The sequence below is a fragment of the Mytilus galloprovincialis genome, chromosome 1 (assembly GCF_965363235.1).
Source record: "Mytilus galloprovincialis chromosome 1, xbMytGall1.hap1.1, whole genome shotgun sequence".
NCBI classification, from domain to species: Eukaryota; Metazoa; Mollusca; class Bivalvia; order Mytilida; family Mytilidae; genus Mytilus; species Mytilus galloprovincialis.
The window spans coordinates 51,136,044-51,153,145 of NC_134838.1; the positions used below are offsets into that span (position 1 = coordinate 51,136,044).

Below are 17,102 nucleotides of genomic sequence, written 5' to 3' on the forward strand. Positions count from 1 at the left end.
TGCCAGTTTTATGAATGAAAAAAGTGAAGAGAAAGACAGCAAAGGGAAATTCAAACGCATAAGTCGAACGCAAAATACCAACGTAAAGGCGAATGAGAAAAACGACCAGTTTGTCATACAACAAACAACAGTTTAAAAAACATAACATAGAAAAAAGAAAGACTGAGCAACACGAACGAATAACTCTGTGTGAGCTAATGTGTTCTTGAAAGAAAGCAAATCCTGCCCTACATGTGGCATCCGTCGTTTTGCTAAAGTTAGTACAACACCAGTGATAAGTCTCATTCGGTAAGTCACATTCGAGGAATATGTGACGGATTGTGGCTGATTGTGGACCATACTTCAAGTAAGCGTTAACATCGATCAGAGAAATCATAGATTAAATCAGATGCCTAGGAAAATGATTGTTTGGTTGTTGCTTGCTTAACGTCCATTGAAAACAATATTTCCTACTTAATCAGGATGAAAACAATTTTAAAAATTAGAAAAGTAGGTTTTTCATGTCAGGTAGTTCACCTTGATGAAAAATGGGAAATTTGAAGATGTCGAGGAAAAGATATAGCTTTGAAGCCTGTCAAATATGTAACTGGTAGAACAAGTTGCTATTAAGATTTGCAAACAAGTGATTTTAATTGCTTCAATTTCAAAAGTTGGAAATTAAGAAATTAAAGTTCAAGGTTATTGAAATCTACAATAAAACGTGCCAGTTTCCAAATTAAAAACTAAGTGTCATGTGGGTTATTCCTTTTTCAATAGTGAGTTTCTTCTAAAGGATGATCGCTACTCTTGCCTTGAAATTTTTGAATCCTCAAGTTTTATCCGTGTAGTATCAGTAAAAAAAAACTACACCCATCTTTCCCTTGCATAATTTGTTTTACTATTATGTGATTCTTGTTATTTGTTAAATGTATGAAAAATCCGGAGAGAATAACTTCCCGCCAAATTTTCAATAAATGGCATCTTATTATAAACACACTGCCAGATCTGTAATTTTTTTTCTTCTTTTAAATTTTTTACCTTCTAAAGTTTATATCTATATACTATTAATTTTATAACAGTCATTTACAAAACTCGCTATTTTGAAATAGATGAGTGAAAATCACCAAATGAATGTATTAGGATTATCCCAGCTTCTTATGTCCAAACTCTTTCATCATGAAAATGACAAGTTGGCTATTGTGGACGTGATTATCTAAAAACGGTTAAGCACATAAAGTAAGACAATTGTGTCTAGTTTTTGACCATGCATCATCTAATTAATGCAGTTTTAGATTTTCAGGTCAGTATTCAGTACATACAGTCATGTAATAGTTTATGATCACGAATACATTTGAATTTAATTAGACTAAATATATACAATTGCCCTTAATCATTCTTATTATCATTCTGTTATATAAATCTTTGTTTATAAGTAATGCAGATCGGACACTTCAATAACTAGGTTGTTCAAATGCACGTAAGTAAAATATTTTTACCCACTATAGGATCAACCCAGGTTAGATAAGTAACACATCAATAAGTATGTACTATTTTATCCAATCTTAAATTTTACCATTTTAAGTTTAATATCCTCTCCAGGAGCCTGAATTTCTATCACACAAAAGTTATACTCAAAAGTCTTGCAGTCCATATATTGATAGTACTTCATTTTTATGTGTGATTTTAAGCTTAAAGTTTCCAACATTTTATGACCTATCTACCGATACGTTGCTTTTGCGCCCATTTAAATAACATTGTGTTTGCGCCAAAAAATGATAAATATACGCCAAAAAAAGTACAATTTCCTTCACTCAAAAAAATATAGGTAAAAAGCATGAATAATTGTTTTTTTGAAAATAAGCTATTTCCAAATAATGTTACAACATAGTTTTGATAGAATAATACCACATGAAGTTACATGAGCATCACGACGGGTGCCAGAGTCTGTTTACCGATTCGGCATTCAGGTTTGGTTGGGATTCTTGATGCTCAGTCTGATAAGTTGTATTTTATTCACTGACGTTTGCGTTTTTTTTTTTGGTCTTTTTCTTTGTTTGCCATTGCGTTGTCATGTTCTTTTCCAACTTTATATATTCCTTTTGATTACAGTTACTGTTTCCTCTTTTTTAAGTGACTCAGTTTTGTATGAGTTATGAGTTTGAGCTCGCATACTTTCTTAATAGGGGATTGGGTGTGGGGTGGGGGAGAGGGATACTCTACAACATTTCTTATTCGAGCCTCGTATTCATGATTCAAATTATTTTTAAATGATCCTGTTACAATTCGCTATCTTTGTCAAATTAGTTAGAACCTTTATCATATTTATGTTTCCATATTTACAGAAATAGCAGAATGACTGAGAAAACTGAAAAGAATGGTCATATATCACATGAAATAGATGATCAGGAATACCAATGTGGCTTTTATTGTCGCATTCCATACCTTCAAAGGTTTGCTACGGCAGCTGGGTTTACAGGTTTCTTTATACTTCCACAACTGGCATCACAGTCTTTGTCCAGTTACATTAATTCCCAAATTCCTACTTTGGAAAGACAATTTTCCCTCAGCAGTTATGAAAGCGGAATAATTATGACCTTTAATGACATTGGATTCCTTCTTGTTGGAATATTAGTTGCGGCCATTCCAAAACTAGTGCATATACCAAGATGGCTGTTTGGTGCAATTATGATTTTTGCCGTATCCGGTTTACTTTGCAGTCTGCCTCATTTTATTGTGAATTCAAAACAAGATGTTACCGACACAACTTTGGAAATTGCAAATACAACGAAACTTGCTGAATCGTCGATCTTTCCAATTTGTACCGACGTCGTTAATTCAGACAATAACAATAGAACAATGGAAAACAAACCTCGGTTTCTGAATTTAGCTATTGACCAATCACTGAAGTCGCTGTCTGTTGGATTGATTGGGATTGGTTTGGGACTACAGGGAGCTGCAAAATCTATACGAACGCCATTCCTAACACAGTACCTAGACGAAGGAAACAAAGATAAGACGGGTTTTTACCTTGGTGAGTGAGTCCAACATCAGAAAATTACAATGACAAAATCTTTCTAAGAACGAGGTCAAAATATTTAAAACCTTAGATTACGGTTACCCTGAAATTGTAAAACCTACTCGCAACTGCACATATCTAATTCAAAATGCCCATCATCTTGCATTTTCATGAAAAAGCAAACACTTTTAAAATTAGGTGATTGTTTTCAAGATCTGCATGATCACTGCTTTTCTATGGTCGACGATTTCGGGAAATATCACGTGATTCATAGTTTGGCCAATTGGGCTAACCATTTTTACTCAATTGTGCAACTGGTATATTGCTTAAAAATAATGTTTATGAATAAAGACTAACAGCCATTTAGCATTAACCTCAAATTCATGAAGGAACAAATATAACTTCAGAAACAACCTAACGCGATTTCGAAGAATTACATAATTTATACATGCAGATAAAAGATTTAAAAAAATGGATGCGGGTGTTGAAATGTAATTTGCACTATCACACTAGCATGACAGAAATCTATCAAAATTAGCATATTGACAATAATTCTGCTTGAAGATTTACAGTTTTGTCAATTTAGGTATTCTGACAAGTGCTGCCATATTTGGACCAGTTTTAGCCTACGTTCTGGGTGGTATATTCAGTAGAATTTATGTAACGCTTGAAGGTATGTTTTATTAATTATACATCGATTCTGAATAATAAAATCATCCCTGTATATCATGTATATCTTTTATACCATATCGATAATTTTATTCAAGGAAGTCAGTTGTAGTTTCTTAATATTTTTTTTACAATCAACAAATAAATCTATTGCTACATGTACATAATTTAATTTTGTACATAAAATTGAGAATGGAAATGGGGAATGTGTCAAAGAGACAACAACCCGACCAAATAAAAAACAACAGCAGAAGGTCACCAACAGGTCTTCAATGTAGCGAGAAATTCCCGCACTATGTATGCAACACGTCTTTTGATTCGCTAATAGTATTTATTCTATCAGCTCTTAGACACAACTTTATCATGTGACCGTGCAGTCATCAAAGTTTTTCATAATTTCTTTCTTTATAATCTTTAAGACTGACTGTACCATTTTCTTCTGTCTATTCGAAATAACCTTTAAAAAATGAACTGCACACTATAAAATAAACAGCTACGTAGGTTATTGTGTGTGCACCAAATTTTTAATTCTCTTTCTTCAAAATCAAAGACAGAACAATGATTACAGTCTCTTAAGTTTACCTTATATTACATCAAACATTTTCAACCACATTGCACCTGAATGGACATAAAAATGAAACCCTAAATTGATCTGTCATTTCGGATCATGAAGATGTGATATCATTGCCATGAGACATGTTTTCCTCGAAAGACCAATTGCAACTGACGAAGTAGGTTAGCATACCATACGGGTCCAAACCTGGAACAGTGATATACCAACACAACACAAGAATAACCATCCCCAAATGTCTATGTATATTTTTTATGTTAATTTTTTATTTTAATTGTATTTCAGACGTAGACATGTCTACCAAAGACCCTCGGTGGATAGGTGCCTGGTGGCTTGGATTCTTTGTGTTTGGATTTATAGCCTTGATTTTTTCCTTTCCACTTCTTTGCTTTCCAAGATATCTCACACAAAAAAATAAGAGGAAAGAAAAAGAAGAGGAAAACCTCGTTATGAAACATGAAATTCAAAATGGTCTGATTGTTGGGTCGTTGAAAGAGGCTTCTAAAATGGAGATTTTTAAAGGTTTGCACTCACCAATCTGATGTTAGAATAAGATTTTGGTTTAAAAATTATAATGCACCATATTTAAATGTACCTTTTTAGGGTCTGGGGTTTATTTAGAAATTATTGATTATTTTATATAAAATTAACAACCGGTTTGCCTGATTGTGTTTGAAAAGAAACTCGTTCAAAGGGTTGATTTTAGTTTAATTTTGTTAATAGTTTTGCTTTGTTTTTGAACATTCCAGTTTTATGGGTCAAATAAAGTTTTTTTAGAAAAATAGTTTTCTGGAAATGGTTATAGAATACTACAATTCAAAAGCATTCATTTCTACGTAAACATCATGCCATGAGAATTTTAAAATATCAAATATCAAAGTCTAGGAAAAAATACTTCACGAAAAGAATTTAAAAAAGCAAAGTCATAAACGGAAATTCGCAATAATAACACGAGTACAAAATGTATTTGCTTTGGATAGTTATTTTAAACATTTACTTATATATAAAAAATATGATGACGTCCAAAATATATCAGCGACGCATGGCCTTTAGGCATTCCTTTACAAAATATTTTGTACAATTAGCTCTCAAGTCTTTGAATTTTGATATTTTATTATGTTTTTTTACATTTTTTCAGAAAGATCAGCTTCATATATCAGAGTGCTGAAAAGCCCTGTGTATTTGTTTTTATTAGCAGCTTTTGTATTGCATATATCGTCTGTGCTTGGTCCAGTTGCCTTTAAGACCAAGTATATCGTAGCTCAATTCGGACTCCCTCTTTGGAAAGCAAATTTAATTATATGTAAGTATCTTATGTTAACTGATTTTTCCTTTTTCATTGTGTTGTTGCTGGAATGTTGTGGGGTTATAGTAATCCAATATAATGTTATAGCTGTTTTTGTAGCGTTTTGTTATTGTTGTTTATCGATCGACATTTTTGACTTATTTCTAGTTCAAAGTACGTTGATTTTGTTGAACGAGGAATACTGCTTTCTCAAAAGTTGCTAAGACAGGGCTATGAATCAATCAAATTAAGGTCATCACTCTAGAATTTTACGATCGCCATCATGAGCTGATTGGCCATTACATGTATGTCAAAAGTGTGTCAGAAATCATATCTGATATTCTTCCTCAGACATAATAACCTTCAATCATTACCAAACTGAACAAAGAAATAACACGACGGGTGCCGTATACGGTGTAGGAAATGCTTACTCTTTCGGAGCACCTGTTTTCACTGCCGGTTTTTAGTAGAGTTTGTGTTGTTTCTTAATTATTATTTATAACTGTTTATGTAAATGTCCTTTGGTTTTGCGAGTTTTTGTTTACTCCTAAGTATTGATTGTAATTGTCTTTTTAATTATATTGAACTCCGGTCTTCGTCCTCGATCCATATATATAATCTGAACAGGTCTATAACGCATTGACCTCACCAAAATTTCATATTGAAAACTATTTTCTACCGGATTCTAAAAAAAGAGATCACATAACGATCATGATATCAAAATTATGTGCCGTGTTTTTTTTATTCCTTGTTCACAAAAGGGGTCACCTTGTGTATGTTAAAAAATTATCAAAAGACACAAGGCTTAAGCCCTGGTAACAACGAACCCACGACACATCTATGCAGCGCCACGACATGAAATTTGGTTAAATTGTGGGCCAACTGTGATCGTCGTACGACAGTCGCAGGATAGGCGCGCGATATGTTGAGCATGCCCCTTTTTGCTCATTTTTAATCGTGTTACTGTCTTGTGGCTGTCGTGAGAGTGTCTTACCAGTCTAGTAACTGTCATGCGATAAACAAATTGTCGTGGGTACCAAAATAAACAATTTTAAGCTGAGGCACATATTTACGATTTTTACAGCCGTCCTTGACAGGACCATTCCCGATTAAAATTTGTCAAAAGTCTGATCAGGATCCTGTGAATCGTGGATGGAAATTCAAACTGGCATACTCGGAATGATTAGGTACTGTCGGAACGTAATCATATCACGGTTCGCTCTATTGCATTGCAAACGGCTTTGTCTGGTCTCAGTCGTATTGTATTCTGTAGTTGTCGGGGCTCTGACGTGGGTATAATTGACGAATTTCGTTATAATAACGGGACTGTTCAGGAACGGTTTCGGCAAAAACGGTTCGCAATCGACAAGATCTTGATGCAATCTGGACTCAATTGGCAGAAAAATAGCAATGACAAATTTCTCAAGATCATTCCCGTTCCACAGGACACCGTCCAGAATACACAGAACATTTTTTAGGATTTTGGTCCGATACATCAGAATCTGTCACGACATAGGCACGATTGTAATCCGACAAAATCGGATGAGTTTCCCCGAATGTTACGGGACGCACCTAACTGTCGGGGTGCTTCGCTAAACTATTCGGACCCTTCCCGACCCATAGGAATCTGTTACAAACTTAAACATGTTTGTTCAGACAAGGATAGGATATTCCAAAAAATTGAGGGTAGTAATCCGACTTTTTCACTTTTCGTGTCGTACCACCGTCTGAGCAATAATCGGCAATGCGTGAACCCCGCATTAGGTAAAACAATCGTAGGACTGTTGCACGACTGTCGTACTACAATCTCACGACTGTCGCAGGACACTCGTAGTACAGTCGCACGATTGTCTCACGAATACCAAATTTCGTACGATTCTCCCACAATATTGATTGTCTGTTGTACGACAATGGTACGTTCGTCATGCAACATAGTTTCCTTTTATTAGAGGAATACAATTCGGCGGAATGAACGTCTGGAAAAACATACCATCTGCCCTTTAAAGAGGATGGCTATTCCACCAGAACGATTACGCTTGGCCCTACTGCATAGGCGCCTTGCCGAACTCCAAAAAGAGCAAAATATGGTCCTGCTAGCGTTTAATCGACCCTGTGAACAGTATGGGAACCAGAGAAGCGTCCGACGTTGGTGGGCTAGGTCATGGACCAAACGACGCCTGATGTTTTGGCAGTATAGTACACTGATGTAATATTAAAAGCAAATGGCAAATGGCACGTAATAAATCGGGCCTTCTTTATATACTCGTAGTTGGGAGTCAAACGCGTGAGTGACCAACGACTGTTGTGCGACAGTCGTACGACAGTGGCACGACAGTGACACGACAGTAACTCGCGCATCCAATGATATGAAAACCTCAAAATAGGTCCAAAAAACTCATGATTGTCGTACGACAAGCCCACGTACATATACAATAATTTTTTTTTCTGTCGTGTACCCATCGTTGAACTATCGTGGACATGTCGTAGCTTATGTGACCACTCGACATATGTTTTTTTACATGACAGTGTCACGATAACTATTTTATAGATATTTCCACGACAAAAAATCGTACGATCTGTTGTGACCGGGGCTTTAGTATTAAGTATGCCTTTCTCGTGTTTCATCTTCATAGTACTCATCAGTGGAACTAAAATAAAAACTTATGAAAGCCAATTCCAAAATGAAGTTGAAGAGCATTAACAAGAGAAAAATAAAAAAAAGTTATGGAAAATGCGACCAAGACAATCATCAGTCCATTGATATCACTAATGTAATTTTATAGATGTGTTATACTTTTTTCTTTAAGCTTTAAACCTGTTGTATACCAGGGGGAAAGAGAATTTAAGACATGTTGCTTATTTTGTACCCCAACAGTAATGTTTTGTTCAGACGTGTCCAGTATATGAATAAAATAGTTGTTTTTAATTTTAAAATGTGCGTCTGAAGATAATAGCTCTTACATGTATGTCTGATCTTTTTACAGCCGCTGTAACAGTAGCAACAGTTGCTATTGGTGCTTTCTTCGGTGGATACATAACAAAGAAGTTTAAATTATCTCCACGAATGTTTATTGTGGTAATTCTAATACTTCATGCAGGCCAGATTGTTTTTGGAGGTGGAGTTATATTTGTGGGATGTGATCAACCTCAAATTGTTGGTCCTAATATGTATGTAGTTTAACAATATACAACACAATTCAACAAAATCGATTCTAATACAATTATAAACTAGAACATAAATTTATCACTATATTTTACCACTGTGCTTAATTGATAACCTTTGAAAATACGAATATTCAAAGGAGCAATAAGTTTTACATTGATTATACTCAAATTACTGAGATCTATAAACAACATCGCCGTAAAAATTAGGATGCGATATCAGACTCGTTTTTTAAAAGGTACAACCAAACTTCCTAACCCAATCTATATATACACATGGAAACAAGTATTGCAACACCTTGATTTTTAAAAACTTGAAAAATCAGCCTGTCATTTTGGATAGAATATGATAAAATATTTGTAAAATAATATTGAAACGTAGTTAATGATAACATTGGCATTAAAAGGAACTAAAAATGTATGAAAACATTTTTTTATATAACCAAAATTTTTATAACAAAATGAAGTGTTTTTTGTACGAAAAAAATGCATTTAACATCTTTTACTGTAGTCGAACTTTACAATGTCAGATATTTCAAAATTAATCTTTAGATGATTGTTCACATCATGGTTAATCGTTATACGCCAAAGAATTAGTACTTTGTGCGCAGCCTCCATTCAAACGGACAACCACATCTTAACGTCTTCTGATTCCTGCCATAAGTCGTATAATTTGTTGCTAAGGTAGCAGCAACCATTTCTGACGAGGAGTATTGTTTATTTCATGACGTGTTTGAACTGGTGTGTCTTTTCGTGCACTTTACGCCCAATAGTGTCCCATATATGCTCGATATGGTTTAAATTTGGGCTACGATCGGGCCAAGGAAGTTAAACCGAATTCCATTGGAACAATGAATCTTCCTCCACGATGCTAATTTCCAACTTTGGCTAGCTCTACACTATATTGGATACGGGCAACTGTGTGTCTGTTCGTAGGCAAAGGTCCCCGAAATGGTCTTATCGCACGATAACCAGCAGCGATGAGCTGATCTCGAACGGTTCTTGTTTTAAGGCTCCTGTATGGTCATCACTCTTTTTTTAGGATTGTATTGTTTGCAATGGATTTCCTTCTGACCAACATTCATCATGCTTGATTTTCCCTAGCAGATGTTAGAGGGGGTCTTCTTGATATCGGAAGGTCTTTAACATCGTTTATTGCCTGTTCAATTTATTCTCAAAACATCTTATAGTGGAATGATGATGACCAACAATACGTGTAATTGTCACAGCGACATACCTGCTTCTCTCATGCTGATTATCTGCCATCTTGTTGCAGTTATGAGTTGCGGATGACCAATTAAAAGATGTCAATCACATAACTTTATAAACTTGGTTATTTGAAGTGTTGAAAACAATGAGGATAAAAACATCTGTTTTATTGTTTACGAGTTCAGTAGCTGCATGTGCAGTAAAGAACTTATCGAATCGATATTTGTTGATTAAATAAACTCAGGTGATATTTAAATAAATAAATGTTTAACTAGTTCTATTACAACAAATTACATAACAAAAATTAAAGAGTGTTTTTTTAATTTGAATTTCAATTTGGTGTTGCAATACTTTTTTCCATGTGTATAGTTTAAAATTTATTAAAACTGAATTTTTCGATAACATACACGTACAAAAGAAGAAGAACAAAATGATCATGATAGCCCGACAAATTTAAAGTTATTCCGATATTTTTTCTGGTTTTAGTATTTCTCCGGACAAGGGATACATGTATATACGAGCGGTAATTAAATGAGAAAACAACCTTACTTCAAATTCAGAAAATTTTAGTGTATCACATTTAACAAAAATATCAATGTTTTTTGTTTCCAGGCCACATTCCATTCCGATAAATATGACTGAAGACTGTCATTGTGATCCTAAAGATTATTTTCCAGTGTGTGGTTCAGATGGTAGAAATTTTCACTCCCCTTGCTATGCTGGGTGCAAAGAGGTGGTTAGAAATGGAAGGGTTAGTAACTGCTTATTCACAATTCGCAAAAAAGGCGGGAATATTAGTATTTTAGACATTTCGAATCGTGACAAATCAAACTGTATTATGAATGTTAAAGATCAAATATCGCGTATTTTATCCGTGTTTACTGGAGCGGTTGTTACATTGACGGAGAGATGGAAACAACTCTGCGTTCGTTCTTTAATTCGTACGTCAATACATCACTTAGTTTGGTTGTTCGTTAAGCGCCAAGTTTATTCTCCATTGAGTGCGTCCTAAACACTGGGACTCTGACCGTATGCGCATGTTTGATTTTCATTTGTGTTAAACATGTCCCAATTGTTAACATAAGTTGCATAGTCTATTTAAGTCAATAGTTATATAATATGAATAAGCATTTGGATGTCTATGATTTGGTCTATTAAAATTAACAATTCGGATAAGGACTTGCACAAAATCAAAAGCAATGTCAAGGTCTAATTATCATCATATTTTTAACATGGTTGGTTGTGAGTTAAACTAATAAGATACGCATTGATTTTCCTTAAAAACTCAATTCTCTAGATAGTGGAAAGCATTGGATTAAGACAACAGAAAACTAGAACTACCACGTCTGTTTCTCTCAATTGGCAATCAAATAAAATGTGAAAGAATCACACTAGTTTAGATGTAAACATTCCCTCTTTTCATCTTCATTAATACAACCTGCACGTATAAAAATGAAACAGAATATATATAGGAAGATGTGGCGTGAGTGCCAATGAGGCAATTCTCCATCCAAACAACAATTTATAAAAGTAAACCATCAATGTACGGCCTTCAAAACGGAGCCTTGGCTCACACCGAACAAAAAGCTATGAAGGGCCCCAAAATTACTAACAGGACAACCAACGGTCTAATCTATATAAACAACGAGAAACGAGAAACACGTATAAATTACATAAACAAACGACTGTCACAACTACTGTACATCAGATTCCTATATAGAAAATAAGTAATTAAATCATGAGTGTATATTTTTGAAATTATCATGAAGTCACACATTTTTTTAATTCAAGTAATCTTGATTTGCAGATGTATGCAAATTGCACAAGCATTCCCGATGGACAAGCGTCCGCTGGACTGTGTCCGTTTGAATGCAATACACTTATTCCTTATCTTCTCCTAAATGTTCTTGGCTATGCCAGTGGCTCACTAAAAATAATGCCTATGTTCCTGGCAACGATTCGGTAAGTGATGTTGATTCTATTTCCTGTGGAAGGTTTAATGCATGATAAGGACGAGAACATGTCATTGTTATATTGATATGCAACTTGTTTTGTGCCACATCATTACGGTGAACCGCAATTTTAACAGGCTAGTTCACAGTAAAAAAAAAGCCATCACACTTTACGTGGATATATATAATTCTTTTTCTTAAAAAAATTATTAAGTACCTCCAGTAGGAAGCATGTCATGCAATTTTCTGGGTATGCAAGTTAGGATGACTGAGATTTACAACAAGGACATTCAAATTGCTACCAGATAATGAGATTATGTTGGATAGGGGTAGATATATTGACTTGCTACAGACGGTCACTTGATCCCTTTGAAAGCTGTTGTTCAAATAGCAAAAGAATCAGCAAATTCAAGACAAGGATTTTACTGTCTGAGCGGTAAAGTTCATGGAAGACAAAATTGCATTATCCGAATAGACCATATAAAGGAAAAAAAGTTGCTCGCATAACAAATAAAAAATTCAGTGTGCATCCCGATGTTTTTTTATTTCTCTGCATCTTCCTGATAAAATGCATCTTCTATTAACACAAGGATTTAAAGTTGTATGTTACGTTTCATATGACTAAAAGAAAAACCACATCTTTCAAGTTAAAGATATGACCTGTAACTGTGACCAAGTAAAGGCAACAGTAGTAAACAGCTGTTCGAAACTCATAAACTAATAGAAAAAAAAATCGGGGTTACAAACTAAAACTGAGGAAAACGTAGTAAATATAAGAGGAGAACAATGACACAACTTTACAATTTGACACACACAGAAACGGACTAAGCATTACACAAAATCCTATGAGGATAACAAATATAACATCAAAACCAAATACATGCATTTGGGATAGATAAGTACCGTGACACGTTTCGTCCACACAAGACTAACTAGTGACGCCCAGATACAAAAGTACGAAAACCAAAACAAGAACAAAGTTGAACAGCACTGAGGACCACAAGTTCAAAAAAGTTGTGCCCAATACGGCTAGGGTTTTCTGCTTGGGATGAGAACATCCTTATTATTTAGAATAATTAATACTGATACAAGGCTACTCATATTAATCTATTTTGATTTTATATTCTAGGAGCGTTGAAGATCGTGACAAATCAACAGCAGCAGGATTGAAATCCGTTGCTGCTTCTCTTTTAGGTATGAACACTTTTTTCAATGTTCATGGCTGAAAATTTTAATACCAACTTCCCACTTGTGACCGATTGGTGTTGATACCGATAAAAGCAGCTACGTGTAACTGTAAAACCATAAAAAATGATAAAACCCATAGTTTATGTAAAACTACGTAAAAAAGCACCGACATGACAAAATGAAAAACAATCAAACAAGAAAACTGAAGAGTTGATTTACAAACAAACTAAAGAAAAACAATAAACAGACACCGGAATTTTTTGCAGAATACTGTGGATTCATTATTATTCGTTGAATACCAATTTTCGTGGTTTTCTTGTGAACAAGTGAACCACGAATTCAAATGTTCCAAGAATATCATATTTTCAAAAATTGATACCCACGAATTTAAATGAATCCAAAGTAATAAGGAATGACACGGACAGTCTGATGGTAAGCAATATATGAAGATCTACAGGATGTAGGATCCTAAGTTATCATAAGTGTCTGCTGACCCTATTGGGTTATGTTAACATCTGTAACGAAAAAATCTCTGTACCGATAAAGATAATGTTGAAAAAATCTTATTACAATCTTAAATCAAAGGATAAAAAATTACGATGATCTAAAAAAAAAATCAGCTTTTATATAACGATTGTTTGTATCAGTATTAAATATTTGATTATGCAGCTCACAAAAAAAATGAACCACAATGATTGATGTCTTCATTTTCTGTTATTTACAATAACCCTTTGAAAATTCGTCCAAAGTTCTATTATGTAAGTGCCTTCATAAGGAATTAGGAATGCCCAGTTCAAGACGAGAAGATAGTATAAATGGTCAATTGATAATGCATGTGAGGATTTTGTATTACATGTACATTTAAATGGATTGCACTTCTTGTATTTGCAGTTTATTTGACATTGAGGCTAACATACATGTACATTTTTTCGAAATATTTTAGCATTTATTCCTGCACCAATTGTCTTTGGAAAGATAATAGACACGTCTTGCATCCTATGGAATTCTGATAGCAGTCGGAAGGGATCATGCTCGTTATACAACATAGCAGACCTCCGAATTGGTATGTTTGGAACTGTTCTAATTTACAAAGCAGCTGCACTTATCTTTATGTTACTGGCTTTATGGAAAGTTTGGGCCATACAAGATTGGGAGGAACTCAGGAAAAAGAAAACAGATCATATGAAAATGAATGGCGACGCAGAGAAAGCTGCCAGTACGGAACATAAATGATATGTGTTTTACTCAAACGAATTTCATAAAAAAAAGTCAGTTTTATGTAAAATGCAATGAATATGTCAGTGATTTATCAGGAATTAGGATGTTCATCACTAATTCTAATGGTCATCACTAATATTTTTATAAAATTTTAGTTTCTTGTGTATATTTCGGAGTTTGTATGACGTCCATTATCACTGAACTAGTATACATTTTTGTTAGGGGACCAAATGAAGCACGCCTCCGAGTGCGGGAGTTTCTCGCTGCATTGAAGACCCATAAGTGGCCTTCGACTGTTGTCTGCTCTTTGGTCGGGTTGTTGTCTCTTTAACACATTCCCCATATCCATTCTCTATTTTATTTGACATGATTTTCCCCCTAAATATCTTTGGATAAAAAGTGTTAGTGATAACGGTTCCTAGTTCCCAATGTATCTTGTTCATTTGTGTACTTCATTTAGTTAGAAAAATTACATGAAACACACAGTCGTTGTTTATTTCCTTTCATTGATTTTGAATGATTAACAACTAACAAGGGTCACGGTAATATACCCGATCGTTCTGTTAACACTGTTTCCTTTATTAAACATGTTACTAGTTTAACATTTTGTCATACGAGTTTGTGATTGTCTTTTAACATTTTGGTATACTGGTCATGCTACATTCACTATAATAACCTTGTAAACCAGTCTCTATAATGAATTTCATGAATCAGATGCTTGCATATTTTGTTATTTTCAGACGTTAAGTCGTGTCACTAAAAACAAATTCAGAATGTTAAGGATGTTGACCTATATGAATAAAGGTAAAACAAGTATACCGCTGTTCAATACTAGTAGTCATAAATCGACCAATCGAAAACAAATCCTGGTCACAAACTAAAACCGAGGAAATCAACGGACTAACAGAATTACTGAATTGCTCAAAAAAACAAACGCCTTCATAAATAGTTCGGACTGTTTGATAACATTGCTATATTTCAGACTTGTTACAGGACATTTAAAGAATGCATGATGGGTTGAAGCTGGTTGTATCGGTTAGACAAAGACCTGATGCAATTTTAAACGTAAACAAAAATAAGCATTCACAAGTTTGACATTAAAAATAAACAAATTAAATTCACGGAAAAGGTGGAAAATATGATGACATTCCGTAGAACAAAAACAATGTTGAGGTTTTGCAATTAAAGCGACAAAACAAAAAGCAAATCAATAGATGAACGTACTATTCCCACACTTGGCTTTGTATGACTACATAACGTTTACTCCAAGTTATTGTTTGCAAAAAAATCGATGATACAAATCATTGTGGTGTGGAGAAGAGACGGGCTTAATACTTCAGAAAATATATTGAATCTCTAATTCATGGACTACCAAAGCCAGTATTTGAGTAATTGAATGAATATCCAATTCGTTGCATGGTTTAAATCAAAAGTCTCAAGGTCAGTTATTTCATATTTGTTCATACTTTAAAAAGTTTTTAGTTGTCTGCCGGACTTTAAAGGAAAAATAAGCATACACGTCATGCATATATTAATTCAAAGGTACTTGTTTACCTACATATATTTTTATCAAATTTTGGAAGCATAGTTCAGATAAAAAGCGTAAAAATCCTACAAATCGATTCAAAGTTATAATGCTGGAAATAATGTATGTCTACGAATAAACTATACTATACAATGGTGTTGAAAGAGAAGTAATATGTGAGATTACAGATCAGGGACATCCATTGTAACAAATCATTTCAGCAGTTGCACAATTTCTGTAACAAACATTCTGCATGTTCTGATTTATTCTAATGCTTATATCTCCACCACATCCTCTACGACAGGCAAAAGCCGCACTACCACACATACAAGATGTATCGTCTTTCACTTTGATAAATCCAAGTGACACAACTATCAAACAGGAAATCATAAGGAATATCAATATTTGACGGGTCATGCTTCCGAAGGTTATGTTTAACTGAAAAAGAAAGAAAAAATCACGCTAATGTGGTTTTTATCCATGTGTTGGTAAAACCGACAAACCCAGATATTTCAGTTACAGTTTTTGTTATTGTTATCGTGTTATATTCCGCTCGGTTTGCAGAGAGATGTCAGTGCTTTGTTAAACAATAAAGAGAACAAGTCAAAATATCCTAGCATATAAACAATTGAAGCAGTGCAATTTTCTAACTGTTCGTATGAGTACCACGAAATATAAATTGTTAATGAAACTATTTTACGTTTGCCTTTCCTTTTATTCTTCTACGATATGATCGTGACCAGTGGGTCGATACTTCTGCTGTTCACTGAAATGTCGGTGGCTAGAAGTATCGAAGTACTGACATAAACATACGTATTGAAATTTGCTGTTAAAACATTTAGGAATTGATCATACATTTAACAATATCTCCCTCCTGTAATGCTCTGATGCCTTGTCCGGCTTTGCGTTAAGCAATTTTTTTATACCATTTTTCGGTCATACTTTTTGTCCATTTTGATTGATAAGCTTTTTATTGTTCAAATAAGTTTTGGATCATCAAAATATTTGTTTGCCCTCGGGCATGAATGAATTGATATTTATTGTCGAAATGCAAATCTGGTTCAGAATAATTAGTACCATTAATCTTATTTTTCTTGTTCAGAATATTGAAAAATGGACGTTGCACACACCAAACGCGTATAAAAACATAGAAAACTATTAAGATAAAAAACATAAAACCAATTACAGTTTCCTTTCTTCAAAATAGGTTTGTCTTAGTAGACAAGAATAATGTGCAATTTTTATCAACATATTGTATATTAACAGCAGTACACAACGTACAATGTAATGTTCTTTTATGGACAAATATGATAAAGTATTCCAGTTCT

The 17,102-nt window shown here is 34.2% G+C and overlaps 1 protein-coding gene across 1 annotated transcript; it reads left to right on the top strand.

Moving 5' to 3' along the window:
* The first annotated feature begins 1,380 nt into the window (after positions 1-1,380).
* Positions 1,381-14,417, top strand: LOC143077574 (solute carrier organic anion transporter family member 2A1-like). Its single transcript, XM_076252978.1, has 10 exons — positions 1,381-1,456; positions 2,322-3,010; positions 3,582-3,668; positions 4,521-4,757; positions 5,374-5,538; positions 8,505-8,688; positions 10,504-10,642; positions 11,699-11,853; positions 12,973-13,037; positions 13,975-14,417. Exons 2-10 carry the CDS (start codon positions 2,332-2,334, stop codon positions 14,262-14,264), a joined length of 2,001 nt encoding a protein of 666 aa, XP_076109093.1. The 5' UTR covers positions 1,381-1,456; positions 2,322-2,331; the 3' UTR covers positions 14,265-14,417.
* The last annotated feature ends 2,685 nt before the right edge of the window (positions 14,418-17,102 follow it).